Source organism: Phalaenopsis equestris, unplaced genomic scaffold, assembly GCF_001263595.1.
Source record: "Phalaenopsis equestris unplaced genomic scaffold, ASM126359v1 Scaffold000761, whole genome shotgun sequence".
Classification (NCBI taxonomy): domain Eukaryota; kingdom Viridiplantae; phylum Streptophyta; class Magnoliopsida; order Asparagales; family Orchidaceae; genus Phalaenopsis; species Phalaenopsis equestris.
The window spans coordinates 3,428,646-3,456,574 of NW_018165201.1; the positions used below are offsets into that span (position 1 = coordinate 3,428,646).

A 27,929-nucleotide genomic window follows, 5' to 3' on the forward strand; every position below is an offset into this window, starting at 1 on the left:
TAAAAAGCTGAACTAATCATTCCACGTGCCTTCCATTAAAAGATCAAACTTACAAAGTTAAATCAAAAAATTAAAAAAAATACAGTTTAAGAGGGAAAACAAGATCTACAGCCATTGATTTACATAATTAAAAAAGACGATCGCGGGTTCTCCTTTCCTGTTCAGAAGGCTAAATTATACAGGCAATGAATTCTACTTGCATTCAAATAGCAGGAAAGAACTCAGGATTTCACCACCAACTTAGAGCCATCTCTCATAAAATCTTCAAAACAAAGTTAATCTTTCTTGTGGAGTTGGCCAAAAGATGGATTTCCTCTTCAGAATTACTTGGGAGTAAAATGTAAAAATAGTCCCGTGACTATTAGCATACGGCCATTCTAGTCTCAGAGTCCATAAAAGTATTCGATTAATCTCTAGACTTCTTTAATATGGGTTGAAATAATCTTACAATAGGACTATTTTAGCTCTCACTGGGACTACAATGGCATCAGACAAAAAGTCAAGGGACCATTTTTGACATTTTTTACTGCATTACTTCGTCTTCCAACAATGAGAAAACAGGAATTCCCTTAGCTGAGAAGCTCGTGCACTGAACGTGAAGTTCTTTTCCTGCTTCAAAATCTTTTCTACCATTTACCTACAAAGCCAAAATACCAGGTGTATGTTAGCTGCCAGCAAAGTTATGACCGCTGACTAAAATTATTAAGGGGTATTTACATACATACAGCACAATTTTTGTATTTTACATCTCTAACACCTCAATTTTAATATTTAGGTTCATAACACTCAAATTTGTTTCATCAAAACAAAAACACTTTACTAAACTTTTGAAAATCAAATACAGATTTGCAAAAGAAAATTTATATACATACAACACAATTCTTATGGATTTACATATCTAGCACTTAGAGTTCGATACTTAAATTTATAACACTTTGGTGTCCTAAACCTATGTATGAAAAGGTGTATTTCAGTTTTAAAATGTTAACAATAGTGGTATTTTTTATGTGATGTTAAAAATAGAGTGTTATGCATTTATATATGAAAGTTTAGGTGTCAAATATGTAAATACATAACAATGTGTGATATTTTGGTCTGCAGGAATGGCTCTGAAGCACAATCAACTACAAGAATGCAGAAAACTTTAAGCAGCATTTTGAATAAAAAATTAAAAGTTTACCACATTACCTCAAATTTGTACATTCCCCGCACACCTCCGGCAAGTTCAAGTACCAAACCATGTGCGCGTATCTGGTATATCTTTGCTGTAAATCTATCTCCCAATTTTAATGAACTAATCTTAACATTGGTTACGCTAGACAATTTAGTTTTGCATACATCCAGAGGTAAGGATTCTTCTTTATTTGTAGCATACGAAACATTCAGCATACTTGCAATACTTTTTTCAGAGGAAACACCAGTTCTAGATCTACTTGACACTTTTTCTTTTTGCGAAGGGACGGACTTGTAAGGTCTGGGAAGAGATTTTGTCGTAGTTTTCTTATGTGCGTGCCGGGAGATGGCATTATCCTTGGCATCACATTCAGCAGCACTCCGAACAACAACAGATGACGTCAAACATGCAGAATTTTGCACACTTCCGCCTTCAATTTCGCCTTCACATTCAGTCCTGAGAACAGAAAATTTTGAGTTTTCTTCTCCAATTGGTACATCATCTAAGGTGGGCCAAATATTAACAGCTTGTCTATCTGAAGAAACTGGACTGCTATTTTCCAGATTCTTTTTTTCAGATCCACGCTTAGGAAGAGTGGCCTTCAAAGATAATTTAATGTTGCCACGCACATCTTGACCGATGCACATTACTGATAGTTCTTGGCCAACAGATACAGCATCAGAGACTTTTGATAGCTGTGCAAAGAAAATGTTTTAACTTCTGTTTTCAAATTTTCTTCTTTGTTGGTTTGCAGCGATATAGAGATAAGCAATGTTCAGAAGGTAAGGCATCAACCATAATAAGAAATAATATAATTAAAGTTTGAGATATAATTAAAGTGTAAAAATGGTACCTAATTCTTTGCAAAAGGCCGCTTTAGTCCCAGAATTTTATAAAAATGTCAATTTAATCCCTAGTTTCGTTTAATTTGGGTTGGAATAGTTCCTAGTGAAAACTACTTTGGCTCCCACTAAAACAACTGGGAGACTAATTTAGCAATTTTATAAACTCTATGGCTAAAATGACCCAAATAGTGAAGACTATTTGGCAGTTTACTCATCAAAGTTTTGAGTACCTAACTACTACAAGAGCGAAATGAGTACTCACATTTAAACGCAGGCTCTGTATACATTTGAAATAAAAAAAAAAAGGTAAGAGTCAGCGAAGACAAAGTTAAAGAGGACATTCTGTAAATAAATCTCACTAAAAGTGCTAGAAAGCATTAAAAAAGCTTGAAAAATTGTGTGTGTCATAAGTTTAAGCCTTCAACCAATTAAGAAACTGAGAATTGAACCAAAAAGACGGTGTGCATAATTATCAACCATTTTATATGGATAATGGACATTGTTTATTTAATGGTCCTATAGGACATTGTATTCTTTCTCTTGATATTATCACAACTCTCCAACCTCCAAAGTACTCCTTCCCTTACATCTTTATCTCTCTCCCTCTGATTCACTCTATATCATTACATCATTTTAGATAGAATTTATGCTAAAATTGGGTTAAAGGCATCTCAGATGATTGAGTGTAGTAAGAGCTGTTTGTTAGACCAGAGCCTAAGGCATCGTCAACCTCGTGCTCCACTGAGTCGATGCCAAGCCCGCCTAATAGATTGAAGACATATTAGACAAAAGACTAAAAGACCAATTTAGTCATCTGTTAGTTATTATTGTGAGGTATAAATAGGACTTAATAGGTTTAGGGTTAAAATAGGTGTAATTTGTGTCGTCAATCTTAGGGTTAGAGTTTGGAAAAGATCGTCTACCTCTCAAATTGTAGATGTTTATTTTTTATGTATTTGCAATTGTATCATTTTGATTTGATAAAGGCAGATTATAATCTATTATTTTCGCCCTAATTCATGTAGAAACTTATTTCGTTCCTAGCAAATTGGTATCAGAGCAACGTCCTGGAAGTAATGTGATACAGTCGCGGTTTGAGATAGTTGATAAACCAGCAACAGGATCGCGAAAAACAGGGTTCCGCCTTCGTGACCGAACCTCTTGATTCAAGCTAGCTAGGAGGCCAATGAAGGGATCGCAGTATATAGGGTTCCGCCTTTGTGAAAAAACCTCGTTCTACAATCGCGATTCGAGCTAGTTGGGAAGCCAACGATAAAATCGCAGCGTACAGGACGCCTTCGTGACCAAACCTCTTGATACAATCATGATTCGAGCTAGCTGGGAGCCAACACTGGGATTACGGCGTATAGGGCGCATTCGTGACAAAACCTCACAATATTGTCACGATTCAAGCTAGCTGGGAAGCCAACGACGGAATCGCGACATACAAAAGTTTCGCCTTCGTGATCAAAACTGCTTTGGAAGTAATGGAGGCTAGAAAAGTCGATGCCTTGGAGAACAAATTAGAGAGAGAGGTGAGTCAAATCAGATATTGAATGAAGGAGTGTTTCTAGGCTATGGAGCAACGGATCTCGTCCATGGATGGAAGATTCATGGCCCTAGAAGAAATGGTAAAGAAGATTATGGAATTTCACGCAAACCTGTCACCACCCATCGTGGAATCGAGCGACAACGTTTGGAGAAAATGCGAGCTATAGCAATCAGAAGAGTTCGTGCGGCATCAGGGCAACGTCGCTGCCTTAGGCAAATCTGGAGCCGCGGGATGGAGCAAAGAAATCGGGTGTCGACTCGAGTGCCAGCACTTGGAAGGAATAACGTGACATCTGAGTAGCTGAAATACCCATTAAGACGAGGTTTGAAGGTGGTGGGTTGTGGACAAAGGTGATGGAAACAGAGACTTGTAGATTGTAGGGTGACCCAGAGAGCTAGAAGAAGGTTGTCCAGTGACTAAGCAAAGGAGGGTTGGAAGAAGCGGCAACAAGCATGGAAAGGGTTGAAAGGGTGACGACAAACAGGGAAAGGGATGGAAGGGGCGGCAGCAAGCGACAAGTGGTAGAAGTTGTCAGGTCCAAGATGAGTAATGTGATATCCCAAAGTGCATCCTAGACCTACTAAAAGAACATGCTTGGGTGCAAATCTATTAAGACTTGTGAATTTCAACAAAGAGTTACATTCAAGGGAAGAAAAGATACAAGTGGAAAAGAGTAGATAACGGAGAGTATGGGTAAGCTTATCTACCTATCACACACTAGACATGATATTGCTTACTATGTCAGCATTGCGAGACAACATATGAATAGTCTGAATGAATAACATTTAGAAATGGTTTATAGACTATTGAGATTTCTTCAGAAGACTATTGTCATAGGGTTACTATTTAAGAAATCACACAATAGGAATGTAGAGATTTACATTGATGCTAGTTGGGCAGAAAAAATCACGAACATAAGGTTCATTTTTGGGTATTGTTCATATGTATGGGGAAACCTTGTCACTTGGAGAAGCAAGAAGCAAGCAGAGATCTCTAAAAATAGTATAAAATCTGAGTATCGGGCACTAACTCTGAGAATTTGTGAAGGAATTTGGATCTGAAAGGTTGATAAATGAGTTGAGATATTCCATTGTCACTCTCATAAAGATGTACTATGATAGCCAAATTGTAATTAGTATTACAAAGAATCCCATGCATCATGAAATAATTAGGCAAATTGAGATTGATGGATATTGTACTCTGAAAAGGTCAATGAAGGCATTATTCACCAAATATACATTCCAACTCAACTTAAAGTCGATGATGTCTTCAATAAATCTCTATCTAGTAGGTAGCTTCACTAATTGGAATGTCAAGTTGGGTCTTTACAACATCTATGACCCACCTTGAGTGGGTGCGGAATTTTGAATTTTTCTATTTTAGTGTTATTCTCTTTTATTCCCTTCTTATTATGTCATATTTCCTTCATTCTTAAGATGTTTTATTTGATAAGTTGTAATTAATCATGCACTAGTCGTTCCTTGTTATATAAGGAGTTGTAATTTTATCTTTAAGAAATAAGAGAATACATGTTTCTCCAGCTTTCTTCAATTTGTGTTGGTGTTCTTTGATGTTATCCTAGTGTATAGTCGTTCCTTGAAAGACCACATTGACTATTTAAAGAATGTGTTGACAATACTAGGGGTGTTGGCAGATCCATCGAAGATGGCTGCTATGTTGGATTAGCCACTACCTAAAACATTGAAGGGGCTTGAGGATTTCTAGGATTTACATGATACTATCGGAAGTTAATGAATGGTTACAGTTCGATTACGTGGCCATTGATGGAGCAATTAAAGAAGAATAACTTTTAGTGGGGGAAAATTGCAAACTAGGCTTTTGAGAAGTTAAAAGGAAGCACATGACAAGTGTACATGTGCTGGTGTTACTTGATTTCAACCAACCATTCATTGTAAAAACGGATGCTTCAAGCTATAGGTTAGGCGCAGTCCTCATACAATGTCAAAAGCCCATCGTTTATTTCAATTAAGTACTGACAGCGGGAGTCAGACTCGAGTCAGTTTATGAGTCGGAGTCATACGACCTAATCTAGCAGGAGTTTCCTCTCTTCTACCTTGTGAACAATGTGTCTTTTTGAGAGAGGAGTAATGTTAGACCCATGCCTATAGTACCGTCCGGCTCGTGCTCAATTACGTCAGTGTCAAGCCTGCCAAAATAGTTTGAAGCCTTATGTTAGGCATGAGACAAATGACAAATTATTGTGGGGAATAAATACGGCTTAATATGTCTAGGGTTAGGAGAGGCATGATTGTCTTATTGAATCTTAGGGTTAGGCTTTAGGAGAAATCGCTTACCATTCGAATTGTAAGTGTTTATCATTTATGTACTCCGAATTGTATCGTTTTGAGTTGGTGTTGGCAGAATACAATCTATTATTTCTACTCTAATTTTTGCGAAAACTTTTCTCGTTCCTATCAATTTGTTGATACTTGATGATTTTGTGCCTAGTGAAGTTCATGAGTTTGGGATTGAGTGATATGGGGTCCCACCTTTGAGGCGGGAGTTATTGTCTCTATCTCGTTGAATTTCCAAACGACAAGATTTTTCTTGCCTAGTAGTTGTTGCCAGTCCATGGGCCCCAAAGTGCCCTAATTAGAATGGTAACTAGGGTTTATTTTGCTTTTGATTATTTAGATATGTGATGAACATGGGTTTTGGGACTTCTAGTTTTTTATTTTCTACAATAGAGATAGTTTTCTCTCTAATATTCTTTAAGGAGTGTTGTATTCATAAGTTTTTCTAAGGTGGTCTGTATATAGCCTGATTGAATCGAGGTGGTGATCTCTCTCGGATGTCTGAAAACTTTCTGCATCATCCACCTTGCTGACAAGTTGTTGTCCATCCGCCATTTGTTTTGAATTTTAGTCATCACCATCACCTGTTTTATTTTTCTACTGCTATCCATCTTATTAATATTCTAACCCATCCCTTAATCTTTCCACAATATCTAGGAACCCTAGATTGGTGTTATCGTTGTTACGAAGGTAATCATCCTTGTGGTAGAGGATGAATTGTCCTTCCTTTAGTTATGTCGAGTAAGTAACACTGACTTAGATCTTGTAGACTCACTTCAAAGTAATACGTTAAGAATGAGAATAAAGTGATATATGCTTTGGTGAGTATAAGATTTACCTACTATAAAAAGATGTTGATTACGTATAAATTATAAGTTTGATAGATATAGCTATATAATCATCCTTAGATTTAGAACTCTGAAATGTCATTTTGCTATAAACTTGTCATACAGCCACAAATATCTAATTTTAAATGAATATAAATTATTTTTTCATGATCTTTAGTTGTATTCTCACAAAGTTATCGTCTGCAATTAGACAAAAAAGGTAACAAGATGTGCGACCCACCTTGTAAAATCGGGCAATAAGACCTTTCCTAAAACCCAAGCACCAAACTGTGCTATTAAGCAAAAGCAGAAAAACAACTAAAAGATTTAAAATATGTCATCTGCTAGATAAGCTAACAGAATCAGTTGATTGATACTGCGACATAATACACAAATAAACAGTAGTCAGTTAAATAAGAATTACAAAGAAGAATAAAAACATAATTATATGATTGAATTTTTAGTTATGATAAAACAAGAAAATGAAAGTTTATTGAAAATTAATTATGCATTCTGATTCAGCAAAATAAACATGGCACAAAAAAAAGTTATTAGAAGAAACTTTCATTAATTAATAATATTTATAAATCAAGAAGGCTCTAATGCTGATGCTCACCGGTTCATGTGATAGCTCAGATATATGAAGAAGACCTTGCTGGCCGCCATTGAATTCCACAAATGCACCATATTCTTTAACCGAGGAAATGACACCTTTGTAAATGGAACCAACCTGGATTTGACGCCCAACTAGAAAATCAACCTACAAGATTACAAAAATCTCATATCAACACATGTACAAAATGTGTAAACTCAAAGTTTCAATGCCATGTCAGCAACTGATGTTCTCATTTTAAAGAACATAAAGAGTTCAGATTTTGTATCCCAAACAAGAAGGTAAATTATCCTGATCAAATAGAACTTAATTATGAGCAGATAAGGTAGAAGGAATGTTGAAGCTTCTTGTTGAGTTAAAAAAATAGAAAAGTTGCGGCTGTTCGCAAGTCCGTCAGCACCACCACAATCTCATCCCTTATAGTTTTTAGAATAAACCAATTATGACATGGCTTCCTCTAGATGAGAGGAAAAAGCGATAAATTCGTGCTTACCATGATAATAATGTGCATAAGAATGAAGGTTGTGATGTCTTTTTTTTTTTTTTGCTCTACAAAACTCTTAAAAGATGTTGCTTTTAGGCTTAAGTTTATGAAATAACAGGAAAAAAATAAATTCATATTTCTTCTCAAGTAAGAATGCATTCTTGTTTCATAAATTTAGCATTTGCACAATCTTCTTTAGTGTTGTTTCCATGCATTGGAAATTAATTTTCATGAATTATGGATAGAATTGCACCAACACTATATCGACCATGAAGTGTTTCAGATGTCATGGCTACCGCTACATAGCCTCCAGCTATCCCACGAGCAGGGAAGTCACACTCACGAATCAGGTCGTCGTGGAGGAACTTAGCAACAAGGAGATAGGTGAGGACAAGGTGAGGTGTATCATCTTCCACCAGACAAAGGAGAAACACTCGTAGTTCGACAGGTCCTACAAACCAATATTGATACGAGGAATTCGCAGTGGCTTTCTCCCTATATATTCTATACCCAGTGCACCATGAAAGGGAAGGTATACAGTTTCATCATCGATGGAGGGAGCAGTAAGAATGTGGTTTCTACCATATGGTTGATAAATTGACCATCATGACTAAGGGGCATTCCCAGTCGTATTCACCGACGTGCCTGAAAAATAACAAAATTAGTATTGACAGAAGATGCCTGAGGGAGTTTTCAATCGAGAGCTAGCTACAGGATCAGGTGTTCTGCAATGTGGTCCCTATGGATGTCTGTAATCTTTTGTTAGGGAGACGTAGCAGCTTGATAAGAGGACTCAGCACAATGGATTTAGAAACACATATTCATTCACCAAAGATGGGAAAATATCATCCTACTTTGTTGAGCGGAGACCGAGGTCACAAGAGCCCTTACCAGTAGAGCAGCATCGGTGGGACGAGATTTGGTGATGACAACAGATGATGGGACAGAGACACCAGCTCAGGACACAAAACAGGCACGACAAAGGGCAACACCGCCACTGTGTGAGGAGGTTCAGATTACCCCCACTTCAGATCTGGTTAAACTGGTCATGGATGACTTTGGGAGTGCTTGGCAACAAGGAGAAATATTCAATTCAGTTCAATAGTAAACTCCCAGAAGATAGTACTGATGTGGATGTTTACTCGTAAGTTGGGAAAGAACCTCAAGTACCTTGGAGGATGGGGCAATCGCTAGCAGGATCCAGGTGTTGTTGGGATTATAGATGAAGAATTTGAAGTTTCTATAAATGAAGTTGAAGCTCCTTCAACCCTAAGAGATTGGCGTGAGGCTGAGGCTAGCAGGCTGAAATGACAGACAGTTAGACTGAGCGAACCCGGTCTAATGAAATCGGTCCAAAGAGGGATCGACCGGCATATGGGGGTCTATCCCAACTCCCGCGAGGTCGAGCAGCATCTGGGGAGACCGATCCCGACTCCTACGGCCCCGAACAAGATTGAACGACCTCTGTGGGCCGGTCTCGATTCCTAAGAAGCCGAGGGGCATCTGGGAAGAACAAACCTGACTCCTGCAAGCCAGAATGGCAATTGGAAGGGGCGGCAATGCCGCTAGCCCACTTCCTCCATTCCTGTTCTATCTTTTCTCCTTTCCTATCTTGTTTCCCACCTAAGGGAGTTTATTTAGATGCTTGTTGCTGGAATTACCGTTCAGGTTATGTTTGATTGTCATTTTCAGATTACGTATGAGCTTCCTCTTTCCTTGCTAAGATTGTATCCTACTCTTAGATGGTGTTGTATCTCATCCTATCTTCCTCCCTACCTCTACTTCTTCACCTCCCTTAGTCGTCGGCCACCCCATCTCCTTCCAGCCTTGCTGCCACAACCTTCAACTGCCGCAAGTCTATTGTCCAGCTCTCCCCTTCACCTCCCAGCAACCTGTTCTCCCTTCCCCTACAACCGCCCTTCATGTCTAGCCCGTCTCTATTGTTGATCAAAACTCCAGTCCTCTTCCTGTCGTTGTCCACAACTTCCAGCACAGCAACCACTTATTGGCTGTCATCTTCCAACACTACCATCGCTACCTTCTGGTTCTGTCAACTGCTGCTCTCCCTTAAAGAGAGCCGTTTATGTGTTTTGTGTTACCTCCTTTCTTATTTTTTGCAGTGTCGTCATTGTCCTTTTCGTTTACACGTTTGTATTGTTTATGTTGAGGAGTCGTCGTTATAACCTATTTAAATTTTCGTAATAATATTTATATTTCCATTATAGTGTGGGTTAACTCTGGTATCAATGAAGAAGTGCATCAATAGGCAAAGAAATTGAACAAAGTTTGTTCTTCGATAGCTTACTAGGGGATATATAATATCAAACTATAACAGTATCATGGCCCACTTGGCCAGACATTCAGCTAAAGTAGGAGAAGTCAAAAAAAATTGCAAGTGATTTACCATTGAAATCGAATTCATGCACTGAGATAACATATAATGTCCTACCCTTCGAATTGCAGTGACTAATATCAAGCAATGTTTTTCAATCGGTGAAAATTCATTTTAGTTGAAAGAGCTCATATTGGCAATTGATTATCTAGAATGGAAACTATATTCTCCGCATACTGATAATACAAGTGTCATCCAAATTGCTGCAAGCAGATATATTATGAGCAGATCAAGCATATTGAACTTTATAATCACTTAATTCAAGAAGACTTCAATAGTCATATTAATTCAATTCCTCACAACTTCACGAACTTTCAAATAACAAGAAATATTTACAAAGGTGTTGACCAAATAAACACATTAGCTTCTTATAAGTAAATTAATGCTTCTTGACCAAACAACAGCAATTTAATGGGAGATATCAACTTATATAACTAACTAAGCATTAATCTTCGTATGATTTGCCTGAATCAGCTTTTTGCATGCCACCTCATCGACCTATGTGCTCATGAAATTAATTTTCATGAATTATTGCTAGATTAGCTCCCTGCATACCAACTTATCAAACGCTGTGCACCCACTAACCAATCTATGTGAGTGAATTTATTGGGAAACAATTGAATAACTAATTTTTTTCTATTCTTGATTGTGCATACATTCGTATTATATAATTCTTCTGGAGTTCTATAAATATGGGTCAAAAGATGAAATAAAACTTAAAAACAATCTTATGCTCCACCTTATTTGTCACCAAAGATAGGCAAATAAAGAAATATGAAAGTAAAATATATTAGAAAGCAAAAACAAGATCTACAATATCGTATTAGACTTTTGATAGTACCTTCTGCTGAGCTTTTTCCATAATTAACTGGTTTTTAGCAACTATGGTAACTATCCCATCACTCACTGCAATCCTAGCTCCTATTCAAAAGAGACATGTTGGAAGTGAGCAGTTTGAAATGTCCAAGATTAGTAAAAGAGAAAACATCAATTTCATACAGGAAGAACTCATTTGTTTATCTTCCTCAAAGTAGATGTTAACATTGCAAAAAATAAATAAATAAAAAACATCGGAGTAAAAAAAAAATTAGCTTACCGACACTAAAAATAACTGAACGGAAAAGTGTACAATTTAGAGATGAGCACAGCTTTATGGAGATCAGCAAGAAGAAATATATACAAGTATGGGGAAATTTACATACAAACCATACAATTCTTATGAATTTGCACATCTAAGACCTAACGTTTGGTATTTACACTTATAAGACCTTGGTGTCATAAACCCATGCATGAAAAAATGTATTTAACTTTTAAAAAGATAGTGATGGTGGTATCTTTATGTGATGTTAAATATTTGAATGTTTGCATGTAAATATGAATTTTTAGGTCTGTGATATGAATACATAAGAATTGTGGTATGTATGTAAATGCCCAAAAAATATAATAAGTTTGTGACAGAAGTACAATTAAGTGGACATCAAAAGCTTTGCGCAAACAATCTAGAAGAGCATGTTTATGCCAGTAATAACCCTGTTTCAACAAATGAATACATTTGTCAATGTAGCTATTACACTATAAGCCTTCACAACTAAAGGCCATGCATGCTGAAGAAAACACTTCAGCAAAAGGCGTTGTTAGACTTTGGATTAAAAAAAACAGATAATTACATACACAAAACAGCACTCAGAAATACTAAAACTTACAAAACTAGAACAAAGGTCATTTTTTGAACTACCGAACCAATGCATTTACTCGTACCAGGATCAAACTATTGAGAATTTGATAAAAAAGAAAAGAGGCATTTAGGTACATAGCATACAATTTTTATGTATTAATAGATCACAACTAAATTTTCATATTTACACACATAGTACTCGAATCTTTAATATAACATTAAAAATAGTACTATTACAATTTTCTAAAAATAAGATGTACCTTATAATGTATAAATTTGAAGTTTAGTTGTGAGAAATGTAAATACATAAGAATTATGTGCTAGGTATGTAAATTCCCTTAAATGCAACATTGTAACTCTTATCCCACGTTTGCACAAATCAGACATTCAGAAAAAGTGTTTTCTTCCCCTCTTTTTATGAGTACATGGGCTTAGTTTTAGTCCACAAATTCAGCTAAATTCATAAAAGTTAAAAAGATTGTTGATATGAATCCGGTATAGAAAATAGTGGGTCCGCTATTACATTTGAAGGGGAGAAATTATTCTCCCTTAATTATCCATTATTGTATTTTTTATTTTATTCTTTCTTTACACGATAATTTGAAATTCCCTCCAATTGTATCGGGGTTAGTCTAAGTTGTGTGTGTGTGTGTGTGTGTGTGTGTGTGTGTATTTCTTATTTGCCTAAGGAGAAGATGAGATTTTCCTCTAATTTTACATGGTATCAAAGCTAGGGAAAAAACCCTAGATCTCTTTTCAGCAACGGAATCCTCCCGGCTCCCTACTGGATCGCAGAAGCCAGCCAAGCTTTCCAGACTCTCACTGCCACCCGCAGGCTTCTGTAGCATCATTTCATGTAAGCGCTCGTGACTGTCGATATTTTCACGTTGAACAATATGCATAGAAGTTTCTTTCTTTGTTTCCTTTCCTGCAAGCAGCAATTCACATTGTTTTCACGCAGAGCACTATGCAGAAACAGCATTTCCATCGCCTGATTTCTCGCAAACAGCGATTGTGGCACTGTTTAGTGGGAATCATATTATCCTTCCTGCCTACAGCCGGGACTTCCACTTTCTAATAAAATCAATTCCACCCGGCTAGGTGTGAACTCTCTCCCTCTCCCTCTCACGAAAATCATGCGTTGACGATAGACAGTTTACAAATGAAATCTTGTATTGGCGACAGGCAGTTTATCTCTCCAGTGGAAATTTTGTATTGGCAACAGACTTTCTTTTTCTAGTGGAAATTATGTGTTGATGACATACAATCTCTTCTTCAGTGAAAATCCTGATGATAGCCCAATATGGCTTGAAAATTATTTCATCCACTTCATAAGTAATGTCTGACCCCAAACCTAGATATTTGGTTCTGCAATATTTGAAGTCTATTCCTACATCACCAATTACAAACTAAATGGCAACAATTTCCTCCGATAGTCTCAATCTTCGTTAATGTACATCTGTGATAAATGAAAAGATAATTATCTCAACAAAGAAAATCCAACACCAAAAGTAACTGATCCTAAACATCGGATATGAAAAATTGAAGATCACATGGTCATGTCATGGCTTCTTAGCTCCATGACCATGGAAATTGGAGAAAATTTTCTCCTTTACAAAATAACGATAAATCTAGGATGCCGCCAGGGAAACCAACTTAAGTGTCAGCAACATCTCTGAATTTTTTAACAATGAACAAGATTATATGACCTATGACAAGGTGAATTGAGTCTTACTCAATAGTCAAATACTCTCCAAATATTGGCTCCAACTAAATATGTATGAAATATACACATGGAAATGCTCATGAGACTCCGCCTTCACAAACCATTGTTGAACAAAAGAGGACCATCAAATTCCTTCTAAAACTCAACAATGAGCCAGATGAAGTCAGAGGAAGAATAATGGGGACCAACCCTCTTCCCTCAATTCGTTAAGTCTTTGTAGAAGTACGAAGACAAAAGAGGAGGAAGAAACTCATGATGCTGGGTAATCTCACTACATCAAATGTTGACAGCTCGACTTTATACACTCGCAAATTAGCACAGGACATTAAATCAAAGATGAATAGACAATGGTGTGAATGTTGTGAAAAGCTTGGTCATCTGAAGTAGTCATTTGAATTCTGAGGTAGTTAAAGATGACTACAAGACGTAGACTGATATTCAAGAAAACTGAGAACTGTGACATTGAGATCTATACTAATGCTAGTTAAGCAAGATAATTGACTGATAGAAGATCTACCACGGGTTACTGTTTATTTGTATGGAATAACCTTGGTACTTGGAAAAGCAAAAAAAGCAAGCTGTGGTGGCAAGATGCAGTACAAAATCTAAGTATCATGCTTTGATCCTAGGAATTTATGAAGGGATTTGACAAAATAAACAACTAGTAAAACTTCACATGGAGAGCCAAAACTCTATTAAAATGTTCATTGATAATCAGCCAGCCATCAATATTTCAAAAAATATGGTACACCATGATCGAATCAAATATATAGAAATTGACAAACATTTCAACTCTTAGAAGGTTAATGGAGGGGTAGTTCAGTTAAGTTATATCCCACCTCAGTATCAGATTAATGAAATTCTTATCAAACTCTTTCTCGGCGCCACTTCAGTGATCTCAACAGCAAGTTTGGGATGTACGGCATATACAACCCAACTTAAAGGAGAGTATAGATATGCATGTTCGGTTTAGGAAATCGTGAGTTCGCTATTATGATTGAGAGGGAGAAATTATTCTACCTTAATAAATCCATTATTGTGTTTTTATTTCTTTCTTTTTTAATCGCGATGATTTGAATTTCCCTCCAATTTTATGAGGGTCAATCTAAACCTTATATACATTTGTTATTTGTTTTAATGAGAAAACGGGAGTTTTTCCTCTAATTCTACAAAGAATAATAAAAGTAGTCACCAATCATTGTCTTGAAGTGTTATAATTCATATAATGAATGTGCAGTTAACACCAATAAAATAATATATAATACAAGATATCACCAACCATGAATGTCCAAGTTGCACTTTTCTCCCCTATGTATTTTAAAGTGACGGGCTCCATAATTGTTAAAATTATGTAAGTACGATACCGACAGCAAGATGGTGGTAGTACCTGTTTCTTGTTCAACTTTTTTCCTTTGCGAACCCAGAGGGCCAAGCAAGCGGCGAAGAGATTCATCATCCAACTTCATAGTAGCTGAAATTACCAATAAAATCCAATATAATTCCAAAATTACAGAAAAGCGTTTTCAAGAGAGAGAGAGAGATATATATATATAGAAAGCGACCTAGTCGTGGGGCATTTCCATCGTTCAACATGCGTGGCAAACTTAGTTCTTCGTCCATCCTATCAAGTATCTGAAGACGACCCTTTCGGGCAGTTTCCAAACATTCGCATACAATGTCTAAAGGAATTCCGGCGGGCTTTATATCTAATTGAATTGCAGTAACACCTTTCCTTGTTCCAGCAATTTTGAAATCCATGTCTCCTAGGTGATCCTCAAGGCCCTTATAGAAGATTAAAGGACATAATAAACAACCAAAGCGAATATCAAACGGTGAAGAAACTCCAACAAATTTCAGATGCATGTTTTTAAAGGAAATGAAAAAAATCGAATCTGCTTTTATTCTATACATAGCACTAGAAAGTTTGATATTTACAAAATAAGCACCCTCTTTCATACTTTCTTTCAAATTTGCACTCAAATATCAAAATTCAAAATAAAACCCCAACCCATATTTTGTTTATTTTTATCAAATTTCTTATGGTTTGATCTTACACTTGTAAATGCACCTGTTTGGTAATTCAAAAAATGGCATAAGATCTAGTTTTGTAAACAGCAAAGTTTCAATAGTTATGCCTGTAATTATCCCAAAAAATTCACATAAATCAAATAAGCTGTAAAAAGAATGATGACAATTACATTGACAAAATGAAAGTAAACTTACAAGTATATCCGTAAGGATGCGGTAATCTTTCATATTCCCAGTAGTTGGGTCAACTTCACTGACAAGACCCACTGAAAGACCTGCAACATGTTCTCTTACAGGTATACCAGCATCCATCAAAGCCAAACTACCTATAGAAAATATATATAATATCAGGACTTGGGGAGCAACTGAAAAAAAAAAAAAAAGAGCATTCACATACATAGCACACAATTCTTATGCATTTACATATCTCAAACCTAAACTTTCATATTTACACACATACCACTCAAATCTTAAATATCACATCAAAAATAGCAATTTTACAACTTCTAAGAAAGTCCAATACACTTATTCATTCATAGATTTAAAACACCAAAGTGCTATATATGTAAATATGGAAGTATAGGTGTGAGATATGTAAATGCATAAAAATGGGGTGCTGGGTATGTAAATTTTCCACAAAAAATGCAGCATAATGACAAGGACTACAAAATTAAGAAAGCGCACCTCCCAATTTGACCACAGAACAACAATCATTATAATGATTATAAAAGAATTGAATTAACAAATAACTTTTGTGGTGATCCTATGAAATAATCTTACAGCTAAACTTTTATCAGCCATCCATAGCCTATGCCAGATTTTTCCGAGATATCCAGTTCTTTCAATTTAATTTAAATTTTCCGTATATCCTCTCCACATAGGCTACACCATTTCAACAATTTAATTCTGGTTACTTGAGAAAAGAACAAATAAACAAAAGTATGAATTTCATAACAATTCGTGACAAATTAATATTTAAAATGACGAATTTACTTTGCCTTAAATGTACCGCACTGCTGGTCCTCTGATGAAGATGTTAATAATCAATTGGAATCAATTTAAAATGACATTTGGGATTTGCTAATGCATAGATAAGAAATCTTGTTTGTAAAGATATATTAATCATTTATATAAAAATTTATGTAGGCCATCTATATGCCGCCATAGTGTTAGAACGAATAGGCATCATGAGACCTTTTACGTTGCCCAATACTTACGAAAAAAAGTTAACAAAATTTAGAAAGAAATATTAGATGTAATAAATTTGCCCACCCACAAAAAAAAGCACTCAATGGCGACTTCGCATTTTATCAAAATTTTGAAAACCTAAGATTTCCACCTTCTAAAAAATCATGATTATGAGCCTTCCAAAAAATATAACCCAATTCAAGTCAACAATAAAAGATAGAAGCAAAATATTGTATGCACTAAAAAAAAGTAGATTTTAGTAATTAGAAAAAGTTCCAATAACTTCTTTCAAGAAACTCTGATATTTTATTTTTTTTAAATAATTTAGAGTAGCAAAGGAAAAAGTACCTATGAGTAATTCATGCTACAGCCTTATATAAGCTAAACATAAAATAAGAAATCAAAAAATATATAATTGTTTGTTGACTTGGTAATAATACACCTATTGAATACAGTTTAAATATAGTATTTCTTTATACATGCTGTATCATTAAAGTTGAACTTATAGTTTTCTTTATTTATTGTATCAAATTTGAACTAGATAATCAAAATGCTCCCTGCTTAAGATGGAGAATTGTCAATAGTCATAGGCATAAAACTACATTAAATGTCTAAAATCACTTACTGTTATCATAAATTTGATTATAACCTTTACTCAATAGATTAAATAAATTATATTTACTGGTTTTATCTAAAAAGCTAATATTGAATTGCTAAGAACTTTTAGTACAATTCCTAGCGGCTTTTTATAGTTAGGACAATTCGTGTCCCTGTTCCTGTCATTATGGGGTGCGCCAATGTCTCACATCAGTATTTATACTTCATAAACTTAAAAATTAACGTCCAATGTTCAAAAACCTTCACTATACATAGTTTATAACGGTAATTGCATAGAACTTTATGCATAGAGTATTAATTCTTGAGAATAAAAGAAAAAAAACATGAACAAATTCTCAGAACAAGTAAAATATTGCTGTGAAAAGGTAAATATTGAGCATTTACATAAATACAACATAATTCCAACGTATATACATATCTACCACCTAAAATTTATTATTTACATGTATACAACCCATGTCTCTCATATCACATCAAAAATACGATCATTTTAGCTTTTAAAAAGTGAAAGACATCTGTTCCTGCATAGGAATGGTGGCATGTATGTAAAAATTGAAGTTTAAATGCTAGATATGTAAATACATAAGAATTGAGTGTTATGTATGTAAATCTTCCAAACTTAAAATAATAATACCTCCACAGACAGATGCCATTGATGTGGAACCATCAGACGACATGACCTCAGAGTTAACACGAACGGTATATCGAAACTCGTCTTCTGGTGGTAAAACAGCTAGCAAAGCCTTCTCAGCAAGAGTTCCTGAGATGATCATAACAGGTCTATTTAAAAATAATTGTGCTCAACACAAATGGAAGTTCAGAAAAAAATTAAACTGCATCTCTCTCTCTCTCTCTCCACATATATGATTCATCCACAGCTATAACATAGAAGGCATTTACTAGGGCTCGCAAACAAGCAATTTAGAGAGCCCTCTTTCTTCCTTTTTGACATAACCTCTCAATTCTAGAGCAAAATTAGCAGCTTCATGCTGCATGCAAAAAAGAAAGCGAAATTTGCATAACATGGCACACAGTTCTTACTTATTTACATATCTCACACTTAACTTTCGTATTTGCATACATAACATTTTGATACTATGAACTATGCATGAAAAAGTGTACTTCACTGCTAAAAAGAGATGATAGTGCTACTTTTGATGTGATATTAAAGATTTAAGTGCAATGTTTGTAACTATGAAAGTTTAAGTGTGAGATATGTAAATACATAAGAAATATGTGTTATAAATGTAAATGCCCTCAAAAAAACCAAGAATTCCTCAATGCAAAGTAATCTCCCTGTGAATTCAAGGGTATTCCTCTTCTTTATCGGGTGTGGGTGTACTTGAGAATTGGGAAAGGGAGTTATTAGATTGTACATTATGATTGTCGCTTGCTTGATAGCGAATTGGGCTCTCTCCCTTACACGGGTTTAGGCTTGATTTAAGTTGGGCCATATAAATCTTGTTATCCAAAGTGATTGTATTTTTTCTTTCTTTTGTGTTGGTTGTATGGCACATCCTTCTTGATCCTAATGTCACTTTCATGCCATATCATTTAGCGAATACAACAATTAAATACTGAAGTGGAGAAAGTTGCATCGCCTGCAAATGCATAATCATACTTTCTAAAGACAGGATAGGTGCAATGATTAAACAAAGGGAAATTTACATAAATACAACGGCATTCAAATGTATTTAAAGTTTGATATTTTCACTCATGACACCATGGTGCCATAAACCTATGCATGAAAATGTGTATTTTACTTTTAAAAAGGTAATGACGGAGATATTTTTGTCGTGATGTTAAAGATTGGAGTGGCATGCATGTAAATAGGAATGTTTAGGTGTTAGACATGTACATGCATAAGAATTATGTGGTACGTATGTAAATGTTTGACAAGGGAGCGGGATGCTCCGAACACGGGACAGAAATCCCGCGGGATGGCTTGGGAGGTCCGGGATCTTCTGGTCTAAGCAAACCATGGGTCGTGATCTATCTGATCGCTTGGCGTTGTCGCCCATTGGGTGGGGGCCACTCCTCTTTCGCCTAAGCTATATATATTTGTTTTATGTTGTGTTGCAGTCAGTTTTTTATTTGTTTTTTGTCAAAACAGGTGTCAGCATCTCCAATTCTCCCTCTTAGGGTTTTATTTAAAGGCGAAAGGGTGTTCCGGGTTTAACTCGCCTTGAGGTAGTGTTTAACTACCATTCCTTGCATCTCACAACCCTCCCTCCACTGCCGCCGTCATTATGTTCACTGCAGCCACCCGGAAAACAGCCTCTTTGTTATATTAAGGCAGCCGCCTACCACCCAACCACCTCACACCTTGCTGCCACCCCCTTAAAGGCGCCTTCATTGCTATCATGAGCCTCCCCGACCCTTCCAACACACTTGCCAGCAACCTCCCAGATGCAGCTAACTCACCAAACCCTGCTGCCCCCTACCTTCCAGCCATCAGACAGCAAACCGTGGCCTTCCATTTTTGTCTTCCAACCCTCCAGCCCTCCATATTTGTTATTTCTCGTAAACAGCACCACCACCACCCTTGACCTAAGCCCTAGTTGGGTTTGTGTTGTCTTTTGTAATTTCCTAGTATTGAATGTCATAGGTTGTAATCTCAATTTTATTCCAGTAATAAAAGCTGCATTTTCGTGGTGATTAGGGATTAAATCTGGTATTATTTGGTATCATAGCTAGTCTAACCAAAATCATATCCTAGAGCTTATAGCATCTCCCCATATCACAACTCCTTCCACCTTCTGACACCCAAAACCCTAAGCACGCCCCCGATGAGACAATTTTTGGAATCCGATCAAGAATCTACCATGGACGCATACAACAACTATTCCATGAAGTGCTACATTAGCTCGATGTAATTGTGGAAAGAACACAGAGCGGGATCACCGTCGACCATAATACTGAAATCCGTGAAAAAGCACAAGAAAAACAATTGAATCCCTTCCGTAGGGATAATTTTAATGGAGAAGAAGACGAGCAACAACGCTTTGGGGTAAAGTATCAATGGAGGACTTGAGCTGAAGTGCCTATTAAAAGATAGAGATGAGGTGTCTGTTGGAGGATACAGATAAGAGATGTCTGCTAGAGGACACAAAAATGAAGCACCTGTTAGAGGATACATAGAAGTGATGCAAGTTAGAGAATACAGAGATGGAATGTCCGTTAGAAGACACAGAGATGATGTGCCTATTGGAGAATAAAGAGATCTCGAAAAAAGGTAGACCCAACGAAATTTGAAGGGAGAATAGATCCAAATGATTTTTTTGAGTAGATGCAAATTGTTGAGTGAATTATTAAATATAAGGAGGAGCATGATGACAGAATAGTGAAGCTCGCCGTCATCAAGCTAAAGAAAAATGCTTCTTTGTGGTGAAAGAACATAAATAGAGAGAGATAAAGAGGACAAAACTGAATCACTTATTGGAAAAAAATGAAGAAGACGATGCAGCGACAGTACCTACACACACTACCGTCGGGATTTTCTTGAAGCTCCACTACCTGTAGCAGAAGGAGATATCAGTTGAGGAGTACGCGGTAGAATTTATGCAGCTTAAGTTGAAGTGTGAGCCGAAGAAGACATAGAAGCACACAATAGCTAGGTGCTTGGCAGGCTTAAAGCCCGTCATAAGTAATGTGGTCCAATTGCAAACCCATTGGACACTGAGGGACATGCAAACCTTAGTATTGAAAGTGGAAAGACAGTTGAAGCAAAACAGGTAACCACCGCCAGTCATACAGCCACCAATATTTGGAGACCTCAAAAGGAGCATGTATCGGGGAGTGGATCACGCTTGTCAGCATAAAAAAACAGCCCCTCCGAGTGAGAGGCCTAAAAAAAGTAGCAAGCCCACTACAACCCCAACCAAGAAATGCTTCAGACATCATGGTTTTGGACAAATTGCTTCCAGCTGCATGACGAGCTAAGTTGTATTCTTCACCAAACAAGGTGCAGTGGAGGAATTGAGCAAGGAAGAGACGACTAATGAAAAGGGTGAGAAGTACTAGCTTCCCCAAGATAAGGGCGAACTGTTTTTGGTTCTACGAGACCTTTAAATTGGGCTATGAGAAAGCAACAGTGACTTTACTACAACATATTCTACACTCATTTGCCCCGTGAAAAGAAGGTATGTAGTCACATCATGGATGGAGGGGGCAGCAAAAACGTGACATCGATGTAAATGATGGAGAAATTCAGTCTCATGACTCAGAGGTATTCCCAATCGTGTTCCCTAACGTGGTTGAATAAGGTGAACCTGATCAACATAGACAACAAGTGTCTTGCCAAGTTTTCAATTGGTAGTTAGTTGCAGGATCAAGTTTGATGCAATATGATGCCAATGAATGTTTGTCACATTTTGCTAGGGAGACCTTGGCAATATGATTGCATAACTCAATATGACGGGTTCAGGAACACCTATTCATTCATGAAAAAGGCAAACACTTAGTTCTTCTACCTTCTACGGAATTTGCGATTACAGGTGATCTTACCAGTAAAGGAGTGTCGAGAGGATCAATCTTGGTGATGACAAGGGACTGCAAGACAAAATAGCAGGTTGGTAGGCATAAGGTAACCCATACAGAGAGAGTTTCAAGACATTTTGATTGACAGGTTACCACCAGAGATGACACTATTCGAGGAGATTTCGGCTGTCATCACTTCAAATCTGATTGAGTTAGCCTAGAGTTACTTTGGGAGGATTCAATAGCATATACATGACAAGCAAGCCAATTCAACTCAATAGTGTACTCCCCGAAGATGGCATTGATATGGGTCGTTGCTCGTGAGGAAAGCTCTTGAGGTGTTTTGGGAACTAATGCAACCAGCAGTGGGACTTGAGTTCTCATATCGACACAATTGAAGACCTTTCAACCTCAGAGGCTACAACAACCCCGCCACCTTCAACTTGCCAACAGAAGCTTCGAAGAATAAGGTCAAAGCTCCTCCAACCCCGGGAGATTGACGCAGGGCAGAAATTTCGTGGGATTGCCTGAGCGGTCTAGGACCTTCCAATCCAAGTACCTTATTGTCGCCCACCTTCCAGCCATCCAACAGCCAACCGTGGCCTTCCACTATTGCCTTCCAACCCTCCAAACCTCCATACTTGCTATTTCCCTGAAAACTGCTGCAGCACCGCCACCCTCAACCTAAACCCTAGTTGGGTTTGTGCAGTGTCTTTTCCAATTTTCTAGTTTTAAATGTCTTTGGTCGTAATCTCTACTTGATTTCAGTAATAAAAGTTGCATTTCCATTGTCATTTATAATTAACTCCGGTATCAATGTCCCTTAAACAAAAGTACAAAGGGTAAAGCAGTGGCTCTGCCTGTGTGTGGTAATAAAGAAAGCATGCAGCAGATGGACATGGCAGGAAGATCCATGTATGTATGCATGCTTAGAAGACAAGTCAATTTAAGAAGAACATATAATTAATAAAGTCGATGAGAAAATGATAAAGGCAGACAAAGAAAATAAATAATTATTTGGTTTGCATGAAAATGCGATTTGAAACCATCAACGAGAACCACCAATTTTGTAAACTCACGCAACAAAATAGAGCATAAGACTGATAATTTTGTTATATTATCATCAAACTGATAGCCAACACATCAATAATTTGCTTAAAATATCATCATAAAAAATAAATTTATATGCATACCACACAATTCTTATTTATTTACATATCTTACATCAAAAGTTTGATATTTACGCTCGTAACACCTTAGTGTCATAAATCTATGCTCTTTTAAAAAATAATGATTGTGGTATTTTTAATGTAATATAAAAAATTTGAGTGGTATTGAAATGGCCAAAAAAAAAATATTATGTATTGTTTACAATATTGCTAGCTAATAACTAGGTGTGAAAGTCGTTCACAAATACATAATATACTTTTTCCTTCTGGCAGACACTGGATCAAAAGAACAAATTGTGACATTAAAGTTCAACAAACCAAACAGTAAGAAAAAAGTTACAATAAGTTCTAAAATGTTGAAAATGTTAACACCGACAATGTATGAGCTTCAGGACGACACAGACAACCTACCATGTCCAACTTCACGTCTATTTAAACCACCACGTTTGCCAACCTCGTTAATACAAAATGGTGGGAAACAATAATGCAGCATAAAGCGTTTTTTTGAGGGGCCAACAAGTGAATCCAACCGCTGTGCATCTCCTGGAGCCCCAATGGTTACAGTACACAAAACCTATATAGGAGATTTTGAGAATCTCAGAGAATTTAAGAATTTTTATAAGATAATTTGAATGGTATTTACATTCATGGCACACAATTAAATATCTCGCACCTAAGCTTTCATATATGCACACATAGCACATAAATCTTTAATATCACATCAAAAATAATACTTTTATCACTTTTTAAAAGTAGAATGCACTTTTTCATGCATCGGGTTAAAGCATCAAAGTGTTATGCATTTAAATATGAAAGTTTAGGAATGAGATATGAAAATACATAAGAATTGTGTGCTAGTTATGTAAATTTCCCTAAATTTTACATGTGAGAAATAAGATCCAAGTAAGAAAACATCAAGAAGATGAGTCTAAAAGCAACATCCATACTTGAGTATCGCCACGAGAGAAAATTGATGATCCATGCAAAATGGGATAGGTGCCAGCTTCACAATGCAAGGGTCTGACTTCATCAAGTTTTCTCCCATCAACCCGCAGACCTTTATCAATAATCCTTTTACGAACAATCTATTAATAGAAAGTTAAAAAAAGATTGAAGTTTCGTTAACTATGTTGTAAGTAGATTCGGCTCAAAAAATTACAACCAAGCCAAATCATGCAACGCATTTGTATATTATGAAAATGCAATTACGCACAATAAAAAAATAATGAGAAAAGTATCAAAATGGTCACTTGAATGTTGCAACGGATCATATTAGTCCCAGAGTTTATAGAAGAGTCATTTTAGTCAGCGAGGACTATTTTAGCCCACATTAAAATAGTCCGGGGACTGTTTGGTATTTTTATAAACTATTGGACTGAAACGACCCCATCGAAATAATAAAGGGACTATTTTGGCACTTTACTCATAAAATAATAGAGCAAACTTTAGAGCATTGGTTAGGTTGCACCCACTGAGTTTGACGATACAAGTTTAAATCACAGAAATCTCCTTTTAATGGAGGAGTAAGGTTACATACATTAACCCTTTCCCAAACCCTACATGAGTGAACCACAAATATATATTGCAGCCTGATACAGTGGGTAAGCTTTTTATAAAAGAAGCTAAAAAGTAGGTGTACAGCCTTGAATAAAATAAAAGATGGATATTCCCAGCCAAGTTAAGGAAATAAGCTACTAGTAAATTACAACAAAGCTAGAAGCCTAAAAAATACATATAAGAAAACTGTAACAACAAAATATTGGTATGTCATACGACCAGACATCCAGACGAGGGTTAAGCAAAATAAATAGCTTCTTTAAATTATGATCCTACCTCAATTTCCTTTATGATAATAGGCTAGTTACCTTTTATTAAAATTTTAGGTGTGTGATAATCTTTAAGATCAATATCCAGTTGTCAAGTAGATAAAATGTTATTACTGACGATCAGAAAGTAAGGCCCTTCTTCCTAAAACTATCTAAATACAAATACCGGATCAATAAAAAATCAAACCAAATCAGCCACTCCAACCAGTTCAAATATAAATCAATAATCCGAGCAGGTTGGTCCACAGTTAAAACCGCCTTTTCTTATAACCTATTGCTTATGCCAGACCACATTTAGGCTTCTACTTCTGCAAACCAGTTGTACAAGCAATGCATCCAATTCTAATAAACATAAAAGAGTTCTGCAGAGAAAATGCTTTGCTGCAGACAAAAATGCACCTTTGTGAAGCTGTTCAATGAGAAGAAGTGGAATTAGGACAAAGAAAAGACTTATTCCTAACAATAATCATACATTACCTGTTTCCTAACCATGTCAACACCCTTTGGTAAGACTTTCAAACTGTCCTCATCAAATTCTTCTTCAAGTTTTGCCCTTACATCTTGTGTAATTTTGTCCAAGGCTTCACCACGCTCAAACTACGAAAAAAAAAAATGTATTAGAGAAAAAGTTGATTGATCTAAGCAGCTGCATGTGGCAAATTTTCTAATGCTTAAAAACAAATACGAATATCCTATATAAGGAAACAAAGAATAATTATTCCTGAGATTTTCTCTTGCTAACACAATTTGGGTCTTTACAGACAAAAAGAAGAATAGCCACTTTGGCTAATAATTTATTTTTTACGGCTAAAAAGGTAAGATAGTAACAAAAGAAAAGATAAGACAACCAAAAAAATATATCTTTCGCCAAAACAGTACATTGATAACAATAAAGATACCCAAAAAAAACACCTTTCCATAAGCCGCATCAGTAAAAATAGCCTCAATTGGTCCTTCTGCCAGACTTTTGATCTTCCCAATTGTCCTGTCTGAGATCATTGATAATTTATACTCTTTCTTCTGTTTTCCAGCTTTTTGAGCCAATCTTATTTGAGGATCAATGCACTTAACAGCCTAGCCAAAATAATTATATGTAAAGAAGACGTTACTCATCAATCAGAAAACAAAACAAACACAACCAATCAGCCTAACCTCGGGATGTGCAAGGTTTAGGGCAGCTTCCAGGTCCTTTTCTGTTATCTCACGAGCCTGTACATCTATCATTAAAGTCTTGTCTCTAGTGCAGGCATAAACCAAATTAAGATCACTCATGCTCAGCTGCACAATTAACAGAACTTAATTAGGTTCGCAAAGCCAGCTCTTCAATAAATAAGAGTATATAGTGAAAATAAATACCAAGGTTCAAACAAAGCTGTAAAGCCTACGATAAAACTACTCACTGGACAAATCAAAAAAGTATGCTAGAAAATTAAATTTTGAAATTCCACCCCATAGAAAAAATTACCTCATCCATGGTCGGATTAAGAACGAATCTGCCATCGATCCTCCCCACGCGTATCATACCAATAGGGCCCCCCCAAGGAATGTCAGAAAGCATAAGTGCGGCAGATGTTGCATTTGCAGCCATGACATCTGGATCTTGTTTTCCATCTGATGAAAGAACGTTCACCGTAACCTATTACATACAATGTGATAGAGAAATGGTTTGCACCAAATTTTTTTATGAATCCTAAAGTACTTTTTAAATTTTTTGAGCGGCAAAAGAATACCTGGACTTCATGGTAGAAGCCTGCAGGGAAAAGCGGGCGGATAGGTCTATCAATTAAACGCCCACATAGAAGTTCCCGTTCCTTTGGAGCACCTTCTCTTCGCATGAATGTTGTAGGGATGACACCTTGGGCATATTGTTTTTCTTGATAGTCAACCTTTCTCACGTTTATGATAAACATATACAATGAAATATAGAACATAAAATTAATCACAACAAGAATGTATCCAAAGGAATTCCACATTCATAAAAAAACAATGCGGTGGCAGCTAAGCAATGAAATTGAACTCATGATACAAATTTATAATTTTTTAGATAAAATCGATCAATACATAGTCTTTCACCTTTATACTTGAAGGTTGTTTTGGTATTTAAATCCATGGTCCATGCTATTACCTACCAAGTTCTAATGCGGCCCAGAAGCAATACAATTGGGGTGCACATCTTATCCTCTCTCCAAACACCTCTATTGAACCCAAAAGACTATCTTTTTCATGTTTTGGCTCAAATTATACTAAATCATAGGATTTTCCATATCTATACACTAACACTCCTGTCAAAAAACGAGATAACAAAGAGGAAACAATACGATTAATGGAGTGCGACAGAGATGTACCGTAAGGGGCAGAAAATCTCGGGAGCCATCCGTTTTCGCAGAGGAAACAGTAGAGAGGACATTGGTTTCGTCCATGGTCATGACGACGGATCCGTTCGCAAAGCGGGCGATCTTCCCAGTTTCAATGGTGATGGTGCGAGAACCAATCTCGAACTCCTCCCTGAAGGAATCCAGCAACTTTCGGCCGGGAATGAAGGTGTGAGTGTATACAGACGATTCCATGTCGAGCTCCGGCTCAGATAGTGATGGTGATAGCACATCGAGACCGCTACTGCAGAAAAGCCGGAATCCGGGGCCGCGCCATGTTAGGGAGCGGGGAAGTGCAGAGATGAGAGGATTCTTCGCCACCTTGATAGCTATGGATGTAGCCATGGAGGGCATTGGGTTCGACAGCTTCAGCTAGTGTTCTCCTTCCACGGCGAGGTGGGGTTTCGGTGTTTATAGATATAAATATTAGGGTTTAAACTTCCAGCTATATAGATAATTGAATAATAATAAGATTTAATATTATTTACAATATCAAAATATTAAATTAATTAAAGAAATTTCGACACACACCACAAGTTATTTACGCATTTCATACCCCAAACTACAATATTACAAAACCCACACCTTTGTTACATATGGAGATCCGACGTAGCTCTACATGAGGACTTCAATAATATGCCGACAC

At 36.6% G+C, this 27,929-nt stretch overlaps 1 protein-coding gene across 2 annotated transcripts; it reads right to left on the minus strand.

Annotated features, from left to right (window-relative positions):
• Positions 1-27,685, minus strand: LOC110030846 (polyribonucleotide nucleotidyltransferase 2, mitochondrial). Of its 2 annotated transcripts, XM_020733780.1 has the most exons (16): positions 27,257-27,685; positions 26,642-26,797; positions 26,377-26,547; positions 26,064-26,189; positions 25,824-25,985; positions 25,389-25,508; positions 24,033-24,170; positions 23,497-23,659; positions 18,072-18,197; positions 15,827-15,957; positions 15,166-15,385; positions 14,991-15,074; positions 11,044-11,123; positions 7,330-7,473; positions 1,189-1,869; positions 1-637 (listed from the first exon to the last, which is right to left on the minus strand). In XM_020733780.1, the coding sequence occupies exons 1-16, from the start codon at positions 27,635-27,637 to the stop codon at positions 524-526; spliced, it is 2,997 nt and encodes a 998-aa protein (XP_020589439.1). In that variant the 5' UTR covers positions 27,638-27,685; the 3' UTR covers positions 1-523. The 2 variants fall into 2 exon arrangements, with proteins under 2 accessions (XP_020589439.1, XP_020589440.1); XM_020733781.1 differs by lacking the exon at positions 27,257-27,685 and having other exon boundaries at positions 26,377-26,522; positions 26,642-26,723.
• Positions 27,686-27,929: the final 244 nt, after the last annotated feature.